The following is a 20,928-nucleotide window of genomic DNA, read 5'->3' on the forward strand; positions in this document are numbered from 1 at the left end:
TCTCTTGGAAGGTGGTGTGGGCAACTGGGAACCTTTCCAGGCCATCTTGGCATCTTCATCAACAGCTGCCAACACTGGCCATCTCAATTGAAAAGCTGAGGGCAGCATCCATATTCCCTCAAACTGCAGTGTGAAGGTGTGGGAGCTCAACTGCGCTAGAAAGCAGGCTCTTGAGGGTGGAAAAGTATTTTAAGATCAGGTTTGGTGTCTGATGAACTCCAGGTTGTGATGCCCTTGATGGAAGCATTCCCTCCCCTCAATTCTTGTCCTTAAGAAAGAAAGAGAGTTGAAAAAAAAACAAATCTTGAAGTCTTGTAGTACCTTGCATGCTGTTTTTTTAACATTGAAAATCTGAACTGCTGACATTGCAAAGGTCAGAAACAGACACAGAAATTTCTGCTGTTCACTGATCATTGGAAATTTTCTCTGAATATAGCTTCAGGCTTTCACTTTGTTCCAGGAAACACAACCATTCATTCAGGAGTCAGATAAATTGTTCTAAACATTTTGGTAAATGTCTGTGTTTACCAAAATTTAATTGAAAGTCAGGATGGAAAACAAGCCTCTTATTCATGAGTTAGGTACAACAGAGGCAGCTGCTGCGATGTGAGACTTTTTACCCAGATCCACCAGCTCCTTGCCCTGACTTGGCACTTTCACTGCTGGAGTGAGTTATTGTTAGTCACCTGAGGAAATCACTTCCAAGCTTCCCCCCAAAAAATAGTGGCAGCATGGTAGTGTGAAGTATGGCAGAGAGGTAATTAATGGTGAGCACCTTGAGTCAAGTCTCAAGCACACTGATGTGACTGCCAACCCTACATTATGGTCCTGTAAGTTGAGATAAATGCACAAAAGTTAATTTAAATTCTTTGTGGTGAATGTGTTTCAGGTTGAACTAGCGTTCTTAGAGTAAATATGCTTCAATAAAGCAAGGAAACCCTTATCAGTGCAGTTGTGAGTGCTGCAGGTACCAAGCAAAAGAAAAATATGCTTGAGATGCAATTTAGTTCAGGGTTTGGAAGTGCAGAAGGTAGGAAGCACCCCTGATGAAGAGGAACTACTATTAATATTTTTAAGTTTATATTAAAATTGTTCCTTCCAGGAGGCTTGTTTGTAATTATCTGGTATTTATTACAGCTTCAGTTAGAGACATCAAATATAAAAAAAGGCATGTATAGAGTTTTCATCTTTTCTTAATACTTGGTAAAACTTTGATCTGAGACTACTAAGGCTGAATGAGAGTGTGAAGCAGCATGGGCTGTGTATTGTTGCCTGAATTGCAGGAAATCTGGTTACATGGGATTCTGATCTCTGTTAGGCTCATGAATACCATGACTCCTAGCTCACTCCAGTAAAAGATTTCTAAGCTAATGTATCAGAAGTGAGAATTTTTGTATTTAAAAAATCATTCAGTAAGATAAGAACTTGTCACCTTCCTATAGGATGCTTCAAATTTTCATTTTAATTAGCAGTTACATTTGCACGGCATCTCTGGGTGGGTCTGCATAGTTTTTCAACTTCATCTCTGAAAATAAATATGCTTCTCTCAGCAAAAATTAAAAATATTCTAACAATGTTCAGCCTCATTTATGTTAAAGATTACTCATGCAAGTAATCCCATAAAGGAGCATCTGTCCTTTTGTCTTTTAAATGAAATGTTAAAATAATTGTTACAAATGTATTAGGATTACTTTCAAGGAGGGAAGTAAAATTCAAGTGATGTCAGGGAAATTTCACATCAAATTTCTTATAATAGGGAAAAAAACATTCCTTTTGCAATGTTAGCTTTTATGGCTAAATACTTAAACTAATGTATTTTAGGTTAATTGCTAAATTTCAAACAAAATAATAAGAAAAGGTGATTGGGTAAACTTAATAGAACATTTTTTTTAGTCCTGAACCTTGAGAATTTCCTTTTATGATTTTCATGGTTTTTATTAATGTAAGAATATTCACTAAATACATTTAACTAATTTTATTATTTATATCCTCAAATTTCTATCTACAATGAAAAATATTCTGTTATCAATTACACTGGTTTTCGGGCAGCAGCTGGCTGTCTTATTTCCTGTGTTTATCTGCATAATGCTGTGGGTTATTATATTATGAATTGTCATCGGTTGTCATCATTGAGCTTTTTCCTTTGTGACTTCAGATGAGTTTCTTCAAGCTTTTCAGCTGCCAGACACATGGCCTACAGGAGAGACCATGGTATGGAGCCTGTGCCTTCATCTTCTGACTGTCACTCTCATGATGGGTTTTTCTATTAAAAAAAGGCTGAGAGAGAGTTGCCTGCCTGCAGATTTGATGCAGTGAGGGAGTAGAGGGTTCATTACTCTGATTTTCCTGTTGAGAACCTCATAAGAGGGGCTACCAGTGTCTGTTGATTGAACCTGGGAAATTTTGGGGAAGCTTTGATAACTTGGTTAACATTGTTTAGACTGGAAATCTGAGGCATGCAGAGGTTAAAATTATTTGCCTTTCTCTGTGCAGTGCATACCACATATCGGGGAGTAAAATATATAAATTAAAAAGAACATTTTTCACTTACTGTGTTCTGAGCTGTAGTTAAGAGACTAAACATTTTGCGCACTCTGTGTTTTCCCTGACATAGCCCCATACACACAGTAGTCATTTTACTGCCTGTGTTATGCACTGGTGCTGAGGTGGTTTGAACTGGTCACTGGATGTGCTGCAGCACAGCTTTGCTGCTGCAGGTCGGGTTTGGGGATCACACAGTAGCACCGATCCCTGGGACGGGGCTGCCGGGAGGGCACTGCTGAAGCAAAGCCACCTGTCAGCTGACCCAATTAGAACAATTTGCTGCTTCTTCCCTCTAATGAGTGCTTTTAATAGTCTCCAGCTGTTCCCTTTTGCTGCATTACCTCTTCACAGCAAAATTTCTGGCCCATTTTTGCAGCTCTTCATCTATTGTGTGTCCTCTAAAACACCATTTCCCCCCTTAGATTCTCCCATTTTGTATTAATAATTTATTGAATCACAAATTAATGGTAATTCAGACCTCATCTGGAGGAGGGACTAATTAAACAACTTATAATATTAAAGGAAATATTTTCATGGATGACATGTACTTTTCAGTGACTTTAATTTACAAACCAATATTTTTTAATGTTCCCCTGTGGAGTTTGCATTCCAAACACTGCAACATTATGCATTTATACAAAAGCAAGAAAATGTGCCTTCCTAATCTGTTTTCATTCAGTAGTCTGAGTCATTTGCACATAGCAAATATGCAATATAGCATTGGTTAAGATTGCAACACTAAAAAACTTCCATGTAATTCACAATGTATACTTATATTCATAGAAAATGTAAGATTAACACCATTCTTTTATTTTAATGATTCCAGTCTGTATTGCCATTCTCCTTTTTGTGGAGACAAGATACAGGATAGCAACAATATATTGCTTCAGAATGTAAAAAGGTGTGGGGTTTTTTCTTGTAGTGTTGTAGTGGTCTGAAAATTTTTGGCTGTTGCAGATTTTAAGCAACTGCACAGAAAACCAGAAACCAAGCAGCAGTAGAGGTCCCAGCACTAAGTACCAACAATCTTATTTAAATGTAACATTATTACAGGGTCTTACCATATACTGTGTTTCAGTAGTGCTTTTTAAGACATTTATATACATAAGAACTTAAGATCTTTTATTAAAGGACCTTACTGTATTAAGTTTAAAATTATGAATCTTCATTTTTATGGTGATTCTGCCAAGTTTTTTATTTGTGCTTTCTGAGCGTGAATACAGGACAATACTCAATACTCTTGATGTTCTCTCATGTGCTATTTTTTGGATTTTATGTGTTGTGGTAGCTTGGGGAAATAGTTTTCTTTAGCTTCTCTATAGGAAGATCCTGTTTGTAGAGTGGAAAATCCCAACCACAGAACAAAGATTCTAATATATTGATGCTAGCTTTAAAAGGTCATGTAAACTGTATAAGAGAAGAGGGTATGTCTGTGTCATATTTTCAGGAGATATATTTTTGGATCACTAAACAAGAACAGAAAAGAGCATTCTTGTGCAGCCCAGGGACAAAAGCCAGCCTTGCCTTCAGTGAAGGTGGGAAAGCAGTTTGCGGGGGTTAATCCTTATTTCACTTAGAAACTGATGGACTCTGACAAGCCTTTTGCAGGGTTAGGAGTGAGATCTTCTCTGTGTGTTGGTTGGTTCTACCATAGCATCTGCTTGTTTCTCAGTAGCAGTCAAAAACGGCAAACCAAAAGCAATAGAGAGCAATACAGAGAGAGCTCCATTGTATATAAATCTCCATTGTATATAAATCTCTCATTGTATATAAATCTCCAATCTGCACTTGACTACTTTCATTTGACATTTGTGACTTCTGTCCTAGGCTATTTCCTCCTAAATTTGCCCTAAACCAGGACACCTCCCATCCCCAAAATGGGATTGAAAGAACTGGAAAACACTGAAAAATAGGTGGGAGAAATGATTAAATAATTTCCATATGAGGAATGACAAAGGTTAGGGCTCTTGAGGAAGAAGTAAACAAGGGAAGGGATACGATAAGACAGATTTTTGGGAGGCATGAAAAAGTGGCCTCAAGGCCTCTTGCTTTTGAGCTGTTTCAGTGTAAGACTAATAGAAATTTACAATTGAAATGGGTAGTTGCTGGATCCAGTAAAAAATAGAAAATGACAACATGTGATGATGCTGTGGAAGTCCTTTCTGGTCACTGTTGTGAATAAGTTCTGATGCATTCAAAAAGGAAATATTTTAGAAAACATTTCTTTACAGAGGGAGTGGTCAGGCACTGGAAAAAGTTTCTTAGAGAGGTGGTCGATGCCCAAGGCATGTCAACGTTTAAGAGTGATTTTTACAACGCCCTTAACAACACACTTTAACTTTCAGTCAGCCCTAAATAGGTCAGGCAGTTGGACTAGATGATCCTTATAGGTCCCTTCCAACTGAAATATTCTATTCTATTTTTAAAAGTGCAGCTATGTAGCCCCCAAGGGCTGGCTGTTAATTACCAAAGCAACACCTCTTCATCAGAAAATATCTGATTGGTAAAAATCTAAAACCTCAGGGGTACCCAGAAAAAGGTCCTGTGTGTATGGTAAATGTTCCTCATAGCCAGTAGTGATTTTCTGAAATTGATTCTGCTCTGGGTAACTCAAAAGCAAACTTTAAAATTACATGCTTACAAGTGGATTCTACTACTACGTGATTTATATAAGGTAGTTACAGTTATAGACATCTGCAGTTGAATGTGTTTTTTCTTGACATTAAAATAGTTGAGTGTTCTTGGGTATATGCCATAGTGGCTAAGACTTGGTTATCTTACATCTCTGCCAATCAAATTAATTTTTGTAAATTCCAAACTGATACTGAAGCTAATAACTGTTAACACTGTCATGACTATTCTCAAATTCATCATTAAAAGCTAAGATAGAAATGCACTTAAAGTAGGAACTGCATCCACAATTTTGTATTGTGCACTGAAATAATAAAGGTACCAGAAGAGAAGATGTAAAAATCCTTAAAAGAGAGGGATAAAAATTTGTTTCAGTGCATGCTGTTAAGAAATGCGAAGTCCCTTTGGTTTGATGTTTCCGTATGGGTGAATTGCAAGTGTTTGATAATTTTTGTAAGCCTCGACTTCAGTATTTTCATTTTCAGTTCTCATGTCCTTTGTTAATGTGAAAGTAACAGGAACACACATCTAAGCAGATAACACTTGCATGATTCCCAGTAAGGGATGACTTAACAATTATAATTAGCTGACAAGTAACTATTTCAGGTGAATGAAAACAAGAGGATCTGTGTGTAATAAGAATGTTATCTTCAGTGCATAGTCTAGCATTTTGGGCATTATGAACCCAAAAGCACTGTTTAATAGTCATCAAGTAAAACTAATTCTTGATTGATATTTTGTCTTAAGTTGGAATATAATGTTTTTTAAAACTGGAATGTTTTATCATCCAGAAAAAAAGGATGCTTTCAATTTCTGTTAGTGCAAATTTTTTAAAAAAATATTTTTAAAGTTACAGTTTGTACATGGCATAAATAATGGAGATGGGGCATTGACCAGCAAATAGTGTGTCTTAAAAATATGATGTAATAATGTATATATGTGTGTGTGTGTTTAGGAGTAGGAGTCAGACTTTTTGAAATTATGTTTAATTAACAATTTTTTTGAAGACTTGTCTAATGAAATCATGGTAGCTGTCCCTAGAAAACCATACTATAAAACATCCTAAGTAGGAAGGTTTTATAATCCATACTATTAAAACTCCTTGCTAGGAGTTTGCCTTGCCTGTTTTCTTTTCCTTGTTGCGTTATGCTTTAACCACCTTAAATGAAAACTCATTTATTGGCAGTAGGATGGGGAAGGAAACTGCAGAACCTTTTATTCCTCCTGACAGAGGAAGGACAGAGAGAGACAGCCCTCCTACTACTGCCAGCATATTGAGTGTGTTCAGGCTGTGGCATGATAATGTAATTTCAGGCAGTCAGATACTCATTTCACTCTGTAGGTGTCAAAACCTGCAGGAGCTGACAACCCATGAAAATAAAACTGAATTTATTAGTCTGTTTTATTCCTTGTTTGTCATTCTCCTTCCTCTTTCCTTTTTGTGGTTTATACCTAAGTTTTCTGGCTGTCAGAGCTGCCAGCAAAGTGAAATAAGCAGAGATCCTGATCTCTAGAACTTCCTAGCTAAAGCAAAGCTGAAGCTTTGAGGTGGTGGATGGCAAGGACAGTGCAGGCAGTAGAATTAGGAGAACTGCTCGCCCATGGTGCGTGGGTGATGTGGTGAGGGATAGACATGTCTTTATACAGGCATCCAAAGCTGTCCTGAGCCTTAGGTGTTTGTTGACAACCAAATATTTTCCTATCGTGTAATTTTTTGGTGGTGGTGTGGACTCTTCTGTTGACTGCAGGATGACTGGGTCACACTTGTCAATTCTGTATTTTTAAGACTGAAGTAGTTTATGTTGAAACCATATGGAAGCAGAGATGACATTTTGTGGAAAAAAGGGATATCAGTGCCCATACTTACTCAAGACTTAGTTTATTCTAGTTTTTCTGAAGTTTTTAAGGTTTATTATACCCTGCAGAGTAAAATCCTGTGCCTTATCCTGGTCCCAGCTCACAGGGACCTCAGGGTCTGCTGGAGCACCGTGTGTTTGTTCCTTTCTGGTTGGCACCAAGGCTCATGTCTATGTGTGTGGAGCTGGGGCACATGTGGGGTGCCTGAATATCCTGTGGGATACATCTGGGCTGCTTGTCCCACTAGGGAGGTGGCATGTTCTTCCCAGCAGGGAAAGAATCCTTAGTACAGCAGTGAAGATGAAGGACAGAGGTGCAAATTTAGGTTTTGTTTCTGTCTCATTACAGAATGAATAGATCTGAACTGGGTAATAGTCTGTCTAAAAAGCTGGTGCTGCCTGTCTATTCTTGCTTTGTTTGCTTCAGTATGCTTCTGTGATGGAGAGATGGGTGTTTGTATTTCTCCAAAACCAACCAAGTGCCATAGGTTTGTGTTGGCAGATGGATTGTAGTGTTCTCTCTGGTTGCTTGGCCCTGCCTGGCAAGTGGCTGCTGTGTTTTCCCTCAGGAGTGCTCTTCAGTATTCCAGAAATCAGATTTTCCTTCTTGGCATAAAAGGTATTGCTACAGTTGCTCCTCTCTCCTCTCTCCTCTCTCCTCTCTCCTCTCCAGCCATTTTTTCGTTAATAATCAGTCAAGAAGTGTACTGATGCCAGGAAGTATTTTTTATTGTCTTCCTTGTAATTCCACATTGTTTAAAGAAAGAAATGTAAAAAAAAAAAAAAATGCCCCAAGAAACAGGCATCATCTGTTTCAAATGTGGCTTTGGTTATTGCCTTAAGATGACTATTTGAAGTTGAATTACCTTTTTCAAAAATACATGTGTCTGACCAGTTTGCTGATGATATTACATGGTTGTGAGCTATCACAGGGATGGTGGGTGCATGTCTTGAATGAAATGGTAACTCTATCTTTCAGGATAAAGAGTAGACCTGCTGTGTCAGCTGAGAAAATACATTCCCTGTGTAACAAGGTAGTGAAATTCTCCTTTGAAGTACAAGCAGTGTTCATTTTTTCTGGCTATTATTCCAAGCATTACTTTCTTTTTTTTTTTCTTGTTTGCTAGTATTTTCAAAGCTCCTCTATCCCTTGTAAATAAAGTTGATTTACATAAAATCAAAATGTCCAAAACTCCCAACAAAGGGTGTTATGCTGATTGATTGTTGTTCTAGACTCTGGAAAATGGACTGCCATTGTTTCAGCAAATTTGGCAACTGCTCAGTGAGTTATTGAAACACAGTCTAGTCAGGTTACCTTGAACACAGCTCTTTCCTATGAACTCTGATCCAAGCAAAGCCAGCCACTATTCATAACTGAGCTTGTCAAGAGTAATTTCCTTTTTCTTTGGGAAAAATCCACTAACTAGTGGCAAATAGGAAACTTTCCATGGTGTAGATGGATTATTAAGTAAGATTATTATTTTCTTCAAAATTAATTTTCTGTTCTGTTTGAAAGGAAAAAAAAGAAAACTAAAGTGTTCATCAGTGGCTGAAGGAAAAAAAATTAAAATATCTTCAGAATGGTGTTCAAAGAGATTATGTCTTTGATAAAAAGAAAGGGGGGTCGGGGGAAACATATTTTACAGTTTTATTTTTTCCTTACAGATTTATTAACCTTAATGATTTTATACTTGATCTTGTTGCTTGCTGAGCTTTTTGAAGCCATAGCACCTGAGATGAAGGCATTGGGAGATTTCTGGGTTTCTGTGTAGGGAGGGAAGTATTGGGGTTTTTTTTCATAGTCGTAGAGAAGAACTTCCGCAGATGACGGAAGATTTTAAAAGTTTTAAAAATGCAAATAGGAACATTATTTATGCCTCTGAAGCTTGTAATTTTAGGAGGTTTTTAATATTGGTCTTGTCGGTATGGTGATAGTCTTGTCAAACTGAAAAGTGGAATCAATATGTTCCATTTTGTGTCTGCTATTCAGGATGGCAGTGTTATGAATAATGCAAAGCATTAGTAATTTTCCAGAAAAGCATTAGAACTGTTCAGCAAGGGGAAGATTTTAACTAGGGAAATTAGATAGGGGCAGCAGAGCAGAAACCATCTCCAGTTGTAGCAGCAGGGAAGCCACATGCAGAAGCAATATGATTTTCTTCTCTGCTCTGCAGCACCTTTTGCATTTCAGCCCTCAGAGATGAAGGGAGAGATTCCAAGTCACTCAACACTAGGCAAAAGCCTGATAAGAAGGTAAAATTAGCCCACAACTCAAACTTCTAGCTGTTTTCTCACCATTCAACAGGTTTGTGTTAAAGTGCCAACACAAATGTGGTAGGTCGTGAGGACATAAAAGACGTTTAGACCTTGTTTCAATGAGGAACTTTTTTCTTAAAAGTCAGTACTGGGGTTTTTGAGATTTCCCATCTGACTTAAAAAATGGTCAAACCTAAAGACATTTGTAATGTGTAGTGTATGATGAATCATATATTTTCTCTTTTTTAATTCAGAGATCAGCAGCAGGTTCCTTTATTTTTTTTGCTAGACAGTGTATTTGATGTGAGTGGATTATTTCAGGGACATATCAGGAGCTGTTGGATACAGCTTCTCTCCCTTTAACTTCAGCAAAAGGGAGTTGTATCACTGGAATTTGAGACAGCAGATAGTCTAAGCTATAACTGAGTGATGTGTTGAAATAAAATATGCATTAGCTAGCAAGTGGTTGTTTTCTCACATGATAATTTTGCTACATCTGCAGATTAGGAGAAGCTTAAAAATTTTTAAAAATTATTTCTTTCCTGATGCCTGCAATATTTTTTTTCTATTTGTGGGGCATATTTTTTCTCCTTCTCTTCACTCTTATTTTGAAGATTTATATTGCAGAAAATAAGCTTTTTCCTCCCCAACTCTTGTCACATGAAGTTCTATTAAAGAAAAAAAGGCAAATGGGATGATCTCTTGTTTGTTTTGCCTCTGTCCTGTTGGGATGTATGAAAGCAATAAAATCTGATGCTCATTGATAATTAAATTAATTTTCTTTTTGGCTTATGGATTTCTTTTCTCTGGTGATATATTTAGTGTACAGAACTCTGACAATTGTTCTAATAAGCCTCTTTTAAACTTTTATATTGTTTAAACTATTTTTGTGGACCTCTGCTAAAAGCAATGTGTAATGCTACTTTCAAGATGTTGAGGCGTTCATAGAACTTAAATGTGTTTCTGTTAATATAAGCATTTTTGAGGTTTGGGCTAAAATCTGCTGAGTATAATTTCTGTGTATCCAGTCAGGTTTTAAAGGAATGGGAACGTTTGACCTGGGAAAGAAAATGAGAGAAAAATGTGAACTACAGAAATGTCTCATTATTTAAATGGGTTTTTCTATATTGTAGGAAATGTGATATTTTGAAACATTTGAATTCCTTGGTAGCTGTGCAAATGATATTGTGTCATATGTGGAGGTATGAACTTTCTGCATTAGGTCCTTCTTCAGACATGAGCACCATCCAGCCCAGCTGGGGGAAGCCAGAACAAACTGGGGCATGGTAAAAAGTGCTTCCCCTTGAGTGTCCTCCCAGGTTCTGACATCCTTCTGCTCACCAACAGACATTGCTGCCATATCTGTGTTTAATAGCCCTTGACAGACCTCTGTTCTATAAATATATAATTTCTATTTTTTTATTATTTTTATTATTCTTTTGGTGATTATACTTTTGGGTTTTTCTTTTTAAATCCAGTTACATCCTTGTCATCCAGAGTATCCTGTTGTAAGGATCTATGGTTTTTAATGCTGAATGTCTTTCAGCATTATAGAGTCCTTCTGTATGTCCTTAAGGTCAGATTTCTTTTCTGCTCCCATTAATATTCCCTGAAAAAATTTCTACTTTGCTATTAACCCTTTTTTGTTATTCTCAAGAATTGTCTCAGCACAGGTGTTGTGCAACCTTACTCAGTGTCTCATTTCACTAAGAAAACCAGCTATTTTATTCCTCTCCTTAATCATCCTATCCTTTCTTTTTTGTTTCCCTTTTTTTTTGTACTGGGAACAAAGGATGTTTATCACATCTTCAGTGACTGGATTAAAGACCTGCTGCAAGATAGAGAGGCTTTTCTGCTGCTGCTGGTTCTTCCCCTTGCTGATTGTGTTCTTCATTACAGTGTTGTCTAATACTAGCTAGGTTCCGGCAATCTTCTGTTTATTTTATCCATGTTTTCTAAAGTGTCTTAGACTGTCACTTCAGTTCCAGACTGTTTTTCCTGACTTACGCTCTTTCTAGAGAGCCCTTTTCTGTATGTGAACAACCTGGTGTAGTGGAAGGTGTCCCTGCCCATGGCAGGGTGGTTGGAATGAGGCGCTCTTTAACTTCCCTTCCAATCCAAACCATTGTATTATTCTGTGATGTCCTGTGGTTTTTCTCATTACATGATTTTTCATTCTGAGTAATCTGGTCATGCATATTACTGCTCAGTTGTGAGCAGGACTTGCTGTTAATACAGGTCACAGAGTCTTAGTATTACATTATACTTGGCTGAACACTGATGCTTTTAACAGTGGTGTATTAGCAAGATGATGATCCATAGTGTTACATGATGATTTCCTCTCTATCTCCTCCAATCTGTTTTTTTAAAAATGTTTTAGCACAAATGGTTTCTGGGATACAGCATTTCAAGCTAAACAAAAGATGCTGGGTTCCAGGAGCCAGAGATGTGAAATGATTCCTTAATTCCTTTCATGACACTACCTTGTTCAGGGAGAACTTACTAGGGCACTGGCATGGTCTTTTCTGGTTTTACTGAAAAAGCCTAAGTTTAAAATTGTTCTCTTTTAGGATTTCTGAAAAATTGAAGAGTCCAGAAGATGGTCTTAAAAATGAATTGCTGTAGGGAAATCTATATCTTCAGGTGAATAAAAATATGCTATGAAGCCAATATCTTGCAACTATTCCTTGAGTTCATCAAGATCAAGACAAAGCAGTTTTCTGAATTACACTAGGGTGGTTTTGTATCACATACTAGCAAAGGTTTCCCGGCAGTAGGAGCAGTAAAGCATTGCTATTAATTAGAGTGAATATTAACATTTTTCTAACAGACTGGACAAATGGTAACCTTGCATGGATAAACTTGCTTCTCCTTTAGCAAAGATTGAGCTAAAATACTTCTCAACAATCTGAGTCTTCTGTAGCAGCCTTTCTTGCTGGGACAGGAGCAGCCAAGGCTGCTCTGCATTGCCAAGTCTGGTGAGACCACCCTACCAGGAGCACCCTCACCCACCAGTGGCATCTCTGTCCACTTTCGGCCCACTGACTTCAGCCTCACAGTCAGCTCCAGGCTGAGGCTGTTGCCGGTCAGAAATTAACTTTGTGCTCTGGAACTATCATTTGTGAGCATAAATTGCTGGATGTATCTGTTGACTTGTGCAAAGTATTTGACACTGTCCCGCACAACATTCTTGTCTCTAAACTGGAGAGGTGTGGATTTGATGGATGGATTATTTGGTCATTAAGGAATTGGCTGGATGGTCACACTCAAAGAATTGAGGGCAATGGCTCAATGTCCAAGTGGAGACCAGTGGCAAGTGGCATTCCTTGGGGTCAGTATTGGGACTGGCACTGTTTGACATCTTTATTGATGACACTGACAGTGGGATCGAGCACACCCTCAGCAAGTTTGCTGATGATGCCAAGCTGTGTGGTGTGGTTGACATGCTGGAGGGAAGAGATGTTATTCAGAGACACCTGAACAGGCTTGAGCAGTGGGCCCTTGTGAGCTTCATGAAGTTCAACAAGGCTAAGTATAAGGTCCTGCACCTGAGTCAAAACATCCCCTCTGTATCAGTACAGTCTGGAGGGTGAATAGATGGAGAGCAGTCCTCGGGTGCTGGTAGACAGAGGCTAGACATGAGCCAGAAATGTGCACCTACAGCCCTGAAAGCTAATTGTATCCTGCACTGCAACAAAAGCAGCATGGCCAGCAGGTCAAGGGAAGTGAGATTCTACCTTCTATGACTTTTTCTTTTGTGACTCCACCTGGAGTGCTGAGTCCAGCTCTGGGGCCCTCAACAGAAGGAGGACATGGATCTGTTGAATCAAGTCCAGAGGACATCCATGAAGATGATCAGAGGGCTGGAGCACCTCTCTTATGAAAACAGGCTGAGACCACTGAAATTGTTCAGCCTGGGGAAGAGAAGGGGAGACCTTAGAGCAGCCTTCCAGTACCTGAATGGGGCCTACAAGAAAGCTGGAGAGGATCTTTTAAAAAACTGAGTGTAGTGACAGGACAAGGAGCAACGGCTTTAAACCAAAATATGGCAGGTTTAGAGATTAGGAAGAAATTCTTTACTGTGATGGTTGTTGGAACAGGTTGCCACAGAAGTTGTGGATGCCCCATCCCTGGAAGTGTTCAGGAGGCCAGGCTGGGTAAGGCTTTGATACAATGGACGTAGTGGAAGGTGTCCCTGCCTTGCCAGGAGGTTTGGAACTAGGTGATCTTAAGCTCCCTTCCAGCCCAAACCATTCTATGACTTGCTGCTTTTCTCGTAGGTATCAATTTGCTAGAGTCCACGTGCCCTCCATTACGGAGGGCTGAAAAGTCCTTGAGGTGGTGGGTATTTCTTGCTTGTCATTTGCAGAATTGAATGTATGCCATCCCTAATTGATTTTATTAAAGCTTGTTATCCAAGCAGACAAATTTTCCAGGTTCTTTTATGAAGAAGTGTTAGTAAACAGAATTAACAGATGTACTGTCTCCCTCCTGTTAGTTGCCAGTGGGATTCATTCTTGATTACAGTATAATGAGCTTCATTTTTGGTCTTCCCTGGATCTGTGCCCTCTGTAACAGGATGGTTATTTAATGCTTGCACACTGCTTCCAGCTGGCAGCCATTCATCCTTTTTTTGGCAATGTCTTTCTATTTTTTTATATATTTCCCGTACTAAGATGGTTTGAGGTGAAAAATACAAAAGCAATGGAAAAGAAAGGTATGATAAGATTCCTGCTTATAACTATGAAGCAATTCCATTCTTAATGGGTAAAACTTATCTTTGACAAACTACTAACATGATTTCTGATAACAGAATAGAGAGAAATATATCCACCTATGTATTTTCCTGATGTTGTACATGATTTTAAGTTAGAAAATAGTGATGTACAAATGTGTTTTATGTTTGTCACATCTAAATAGTAGCATTGTGGGCATAGATCATCACTTTTGTTATGTCAATGCCAGCAAAAATTTGTATATGAGTGAATAACTTATGTCTGCACTTAATGAAAATGTAGTTGGTTAGCAGAAGATGCTGTTTTGTTAGCTGCCGCTTCACTTGTTAAGATGCCAGAAAGAAGAGCTTAATACATTGTTGGCTGAAAAGTCAGGCAAATTAGTCCAGGCAGCGGAGTCCAGGCAAATTAGCCCAGCTAAAAAAGAGTGGGAATTAAACTTGGCAGCCTATTTACTTATGTGGTGGTGGGGGAAGGAAAGTAAAAACATGCATTTTGCCAGGAGAAATTGGAAAGTCAATTCAAAGAAACCCCAGAATTATCCTCTACAAAAATGTATTGAGCTTGCACGGCAGGCTTTTGGTAGCAGTGGTGGGGGATCGGGAGGCAGAGGGGCTACAGTGATGGCTTCTGTAAGAAGCTGCCAGAAGCTTCCCCCATGTCCAGTGGAGCCAGTGCCAGCCAGCTCCATGGTGGGTCCACTGCTGGCCAAGGGTGAGCCCTTCAGTGATGGTGGTAGCGCCTTCGGGGTAACCTATTTAAGAAGAGAAATAAGTTACTGCACAGGAGAAATTGCAGCTAGAGAAGAGAGGAGTGACAGTATATGAGAGGAGCAGCTCTGCAGACACCAAGGTCAATGCAGAAGGAGGGGGAGGAGGTGTTACAGCAGCCAAGCTGAGATTCCCCTGCAGCCCATGGTGTGGACCACGCTGAGACAGATGTCCCCCTGCAGCCCATGGAGGTCCACAGTGAAGCAGAGATCCACCTGCAGTCCATGGCGGAGCCCAGACTATAGAGGGTGGATGCCCGAGGGAGGCTGTAAAAGAAATTAATGCAGTGACTGAAGTCATCCATGGTGACCTGTGTTGCCCTGTGCAGCTGGAGTGCTGTGGTGACATTAATGTGAGCAAGCCCCATGTTGTTCACTCTTCTGGTAGAAGACCAGAAGGCAGTGGGGGAGGAACAGAAAAGGGTTTCTGTTGCTTTTTGAGCTGGCTGAGCCTCACAGAAGTGAAGGAGCAATCACAGCTGGTGCAGGGGGGCATTTGGGGACAGAAACACTGCATTCTAGGGTTAGCTGGATCTGCTCTGCCATCTTGTGGAGCTTCTCCCCAAGATGCCCACTGGTCACTCTGCAGCCTGCCACTGGTGTCCCAATAAACTTGTCCAGCTTGCTGTCATCTTTAGAGGACAGTCATCCCATACAGTTTGGCACAGTCCACCCCACCTGGCAACCCACCTTGGAGCACCTCAGTGCTACATCAGCACAGGATGGGAACCATTTGGCTTTGTCTATGTTGGCAATACTGATTTGGGAAGCAATGCCCAGCATCTGCCCACCCCACAGTAATCTGCTGCCAGTGCTGTTGACATAGATGCACAAACAGATACCAAATATATTTGAAAGAAATAGTCATTTTGCTGCTGTGTGGCTCTAGTTATCCAAATACTTGATTGAGATTGAATAGAAACATTAAATATCACCTGGTGAAGTAAAACTCTCTCTAACTAGGGTTAAAAATGTGTTGCATTGTATCTTATGTTTCATTAAAATGTGTAAATAATTTGTGTTCCTAAATAAGATTTAGTAAATTATGTTACATTTATACTTGGAAACCTTCATGCCAGCTATATTTTGACTTTTCAGTGTCTTTCTGCAGCCTTCCAAAGTAGGAAGTTGTGCTTTTCCTTCTTTCATGTCGTATTTGTACTCACAAGCCCTTTTCTGAGACATCATGTTTACATTTTCTTTCCAATCACACTAAAGCCACACAGAGCTCCCCAGCTGGGGCCAGGGAAGGTGGGGAATTATGATGGGGTTTTTTAGCGTGGTTGTATTTAGTTCATATGATGTGACATTGTCCTCAGGATGTAATAGTCGGTTTGACCTCTTTACAAACACCAACTATGTGAGAAAACACTTTACAAGCTGTGAGAGGATTCTTGGTGGCTCTCGGGAGAGTGGAAGAATTTTCCTTGGCTGGCAGCAGTGAGGACTAGGCTGCACTGCTGACTTTAGTGGTGTATGAAGAACAGCGTTGTAAGCAGGAGAGGTCACTGTAGACTAGGCTCGGCCACTGGTTTTCCACATCTTTTTATTTCATTTGCTTTTATGAAATTTAGGTTGCTGCTGACACACCTTCACACTTCAGACTGAAGGAGCACGCACGCCTCCTAAGCTGGGAGCAAGATCTTCTGGTTTCACAGAAGTTGTGGTATCTCACAGGGGCAGGGCATAGAAGGAGGATGTGTATTTTTTGCTTTGATTGTGAAAGAAGGGATATTTTTGTCTTTTTCCATAGATGAGCAGATGGAAATAGAATGGAAATTATATGCAAGGCATGTAGGTGTTTGAGTTATGATTCCGAATTTTAGATTGTCAGGGCTACTAATAATTGTAATGCATCAAGGGCAGAATGTGGTGTTTCTGTAATTTTTGGTTGAGACAATGATAATCAAAAAATAGGGTATGCCTTGAATAGGGAATACTTTTTTTGGGGGGGGGGGGGGTGGTTCTTCTACTGGATAAAAAAACAAGTTATTATTTCTGTCTGTACTCTTAGGATTTTGTATTAGGAGAAAAAAAAGTTCTCAAATCTTGTCGCATCTTTTTGTATATGGTAAAGTATTTGTCATAAGACATTAACTTCAGTAAATTGCTTATTGTTCTACAAAAGAACACCTTAAAGTTTGCTCTTTTTGTGATGGAATTAAAATTCCCAAAGGAATTTTGTAGCCCTTCGCTCTCTGCAACTACCTGAAAGGAGTTTTAGTGAGGAGGAAATGAAAGGATGATTGGAAATGTCCTTAAGTTGCATCAGGGAGGTTCAGATTACATATTAGAGGAAAAAAAAAAAAAAAACTTAACTGAAAGAGGTGTTAGACACTGGAATAAGTTGCCCAGGGAAATTATAGAGTCACCATCTTTGGAATTGTTCAAGAGGCATCTGGGTGTGGCATTTGGGGATATGGTTTAGGAGTGATTATGGTGGTACTGGGTTAACCATTGAACTAGATGATATTGAAGGTCTCTTCCAAACCTGATGATTCAATGATTCTATGAAATATTTTTAATCAGGTGCTGACTTCCTCTTATAGCATATATGAGCTCACTATGGCAAATAGTTTATTACTAATCTCAAAAAAACATATTAATAATGCATCTTTGATATATTTCTGATTAGTAATCTGACTCATTGACAGATTGAAGGATTAAGGCATGTTGTGATTTTCATTTCAAAGACAATTTTACAGAAGAAGGAAGCAGAAATTACTGGTTTAACTTTTCAGACAAAATTGTTACATGAGTAGAAAAATATAGTACTATTTAAAAGAAAGACAGTTTCTGTTGTCACTTGGAGCCGCAGGGCTGATTCCCAGGCCTGCCACTGCCCTGTTGAAGACACAAGCCCCATGGGATGTGAGTGATATGAATTGTAGCCAGGAGCTGAGGAATAAAGTAAAATACTGCTTTCTTTATTGTGAAAGGTTATGATCAAAGTAGCTCTGTGTGTTTCCTTCTGTATCTTTCCTGACTGTTAAAATAATTTTTTACAAGGCTCCTCTAGTGATTTAAATGAGCGAGGCTGTCATCTGTCACCTTGCAAATTTTTGTTTACATAGAAACATTTCTGCCCTGAAAGATCTGTGTTCTGCTGAGAAAGTATGTTCTTACTGGGAGATGTGGCTTAATTAATGTTGCTTAGGATAGCTGAGTGATACTGCCTAGAATAATGTCATTTCACCTTGGCTTTTCATGCTGGGAAAAAAACCCCAGAAATTCCTGAGTGCCACTGGCACAAAAAAGCATCTTCCTGTAGGTGTGTTTAAGTTTTGTAATGACTAGCACACCTCAGGCTGACCTTTCTTTCACCCACTTTTTGGTTGAAAACTGATTTTACATCTCTTTGAGTGAGCAGGGGCTGCAAATGCACAAGGACACTCCAGCAGCTGGAATACAGGTCATAGCAGTGGTGGTAAACAAAGCCTGGGAAGGGGCAGTGGTTCTACTGCGGAGAAAGCCTGGTGCTTCTGATGGCAGGAAGGTGAAGTGCATGTCCTTGTGTGGCAAAAGATTGTAGGTTTGTAGGAAAACTCACCTGGCCTTTATCTTAAACCTTAAGTTATCAACAAGGAATAGGGAAGATTAGATTAGGGTCAACCTGGTTATTTCAGTAATCCTACGTCAGTTTACCCTAAAAAGGACACTAGAAATCTCTTTTTGAGTTAGTATCAGCTGTCTACTTGCTAAAGCTGCAGGATTTTCCACATGAATTTACATTGCTTTTATTGTACAGATGTTTCTCTGGCCATGTGAATCAAATACTGTTTTCACAATTACAAGAAGGTTACACTTTTGTGTTGGGTATTGATACTTATTTCAGGGAATATTTTCTGATTCATCATATTAATTATTCTTACAAAGAAATGGTAAATTTCATTGTTGGGAGCTAATGTCCTTTTGCCTTTGTACGAGAGTGAGAAAAGAGAAAATCTTCTTAGCTGGGTGTTGCTAGAAATTTTTAAGTCTTATGTAGGTGTCCTACCCACCTTCTTTCTAATCTGTCTACCAAGTGCAAGCCAGCTTGGACAAAATTTAAAGTATTGTCGGGGTAATATTTCAGATTTTTTAAAATCCAAGCGATTTATTAATTCATTGCAGATCTTTAGGTTCTTATGAAAGCCAAAAATATACACATCACTGAAAACATCTCTGGTGGTGTCTATAGTAAAAACACAATAAGCCTTTAAAGAAGTGTAATTTGTAATTCATGTTAAAAAACCCTATTGGGATGACAGGAGAGACACATTGCCTGTGCAATCTAAACATCCACAGTAAGATTTCTTAGTAATCATAGCATGGAGAATGGGAGGATGGTTAGCTTCAGCTCGGAGCCTTTAATGTCAAAATTCCGGTCTTGACCATAAATCTTCTGGTCTGTATTTAAGGCAAGGCCTGAATATACTGTGGGGAACAGGGAAGATGGATTGTTTGTATCCCAGCTGGCAATTTTTATGTTGTTTTCTTTAATGGTTCCTCACAATGTGATTTACTTCCTAGCCTAGGGTCTACTGGTGTGCTTATATAGTTGGATTCACACGACTGTGAGACAGAGTAAGAATCAGAAATGTGCTTTAAAAGGCTTACAGACCAAAATGGGGATCTAATGAAGTTAGGTGAGAGCACTGAAGTTCTGGAAAGAGCTTTTCTCTGATGAGGCCTCAGATGCAGATGCTGTGGTTGGAGGCCTGTACCCTACCCTCCTCTGGGGAGAGCAGGGGATGCTGTCCATGTCTTCCATGCTGCCAAGCACATCTGTCTTGTGGAATGTTCTCTATCACATTTTATTTACGTGATAAAATATGGATTTGTTTAGTTGTTGGTTTGATACTGATGTGTATAGCGCCTATAGCATTGTGAAAGCACATATCTAAATAACAATCAAGATTGATTCTGCACAGGTGAGATCCTTCCATCCTTGCTTTAGTTGTCTTACCCATTTTTTTTGCCCTGTATGTCTCTGGAGAGGGTGTGTCTGCTTGCAGAGTAAGGCTCTATTAGATTAGATAAGAATAATGGAATTCAGTCCCACGTGTTTATTATTGTGCTGAAGTAAAGCTATAAATGGAATGCAGTTCCTCAGGGTTCAGTAGAGTAGCTATGCCTAGTCTTTGAAAAAGGATAAATAGCATCTAATTAGATGAATGATATTTCATGAAAATGATAAATAGTTTCTAATAACCCCTTATCTCAGTAGGCTTTGCACAGTTCAGTTCTGAAAATCTGAGAAGTTTACAGAATTGTAACCAAAAGTGATGTATGTTATAAAATTGAGTGAGATGTACAAATTACATCTTACATTTGTTCATTCCAGTCATTGAATGCAGCAGAATTTAAAAAAAAAGGGGGGGGGAGACAGGTAATAATTGTTTTCTCAATTTTATTTATTTTGACTACTTCAGGTTTTCTCCAGGGTTTATTTAGAAGAAAGAAGAGTCTGAAAACAATCTTCTCAATATTTTAAATGTTACTCAGTATGAAATTTGATTAATGTGTCCCACTTCGACTCATACAGTAATCTCAGTATAATAATTATGGGGTTTGCAGTAAGGAAGAAAAAATTGCTTTGTGCATTCTAGGACAAAATAACTTTTTGTTTTCTCTGCTGATATTTTGAAGTAGATAAATGGACCAATAGATGACTTTTAAAATATTTGCTATAGCCTTGGCACAATTCTTTGACCCTGAGATGACTATAAAAAGTATGAGATAAAGAAAACAGTTGCTAATAGAGAAAAGAAAATACAGTATTTTTTTTTCTTTCTTCTCCCACAGGACATTAATGTATGTATCCTTGAAAACTACCCTGAATGTTCTAATCCCAGGTTATTTTACATCATACCATATTTCTGTGGACAGCATCCAAGATGCAGGTAAATATATGCAAGGTATTTCAATTTATTCAGCAATAGCTATTGCCAACATTTTGTCAGAAATTGGTAATAAAGAGCAGAAATTATTTGAAATACAAGAGAAAAATGAAAGTACAAGGAATGTAGCACTGCATGTAGTAACTGCATGCATATATTTTGAAGTAACGGGGGTGTTGCAAATGTAGCATCATTCTTCTTTCTTGATTTATAGCATGAATAATTCATCAAATATTAATGTATTTATGTGGATT

The 20,928-nt window shown here is 38.7% G+C and overlaps 1 protein-coding gene across 2 annotated transcripts in view; it reads left to right on the top strand.

Moving 5' to 3' along the window:
- The window catches only part of UST (uronyl 2-sulfotransferase), a 149,496-nt gene that overhangs the window by 98,245 nt on the left and 30,323 nt on the right, over positions 1-20,928 (top strand). For both annotated transcript variants that reach the window (XM_068184924.1, XM_068184925.1), the window contains exon 6: positions 20,580-20,677. In XM_068184924.1, the coding sequence (XP_068041025.1) occupies positions 20,580-20,677 (98 nt within the window). The remainder of the gene's footprint in view (positions 1-20,579; positions 20,678-20,928) is intronic.

The sequence above is a fragment of the Anomalospiza imberbis genome, chromosome 3 (assembly GCF_031753505.1).
Source record: "Anomalospiza imberbis isolate Cuckoo-Finch-1a 21T00152 chromosome 3, ASM3175350v1, whole genome shotgun sequence".
NCBI classification, from domain to species: Eukaryota; Metazoa; Chordata; class Aves; order Passeriformes; family Viduidae; genus Anomalospiza; species Anomalospiza imberbis.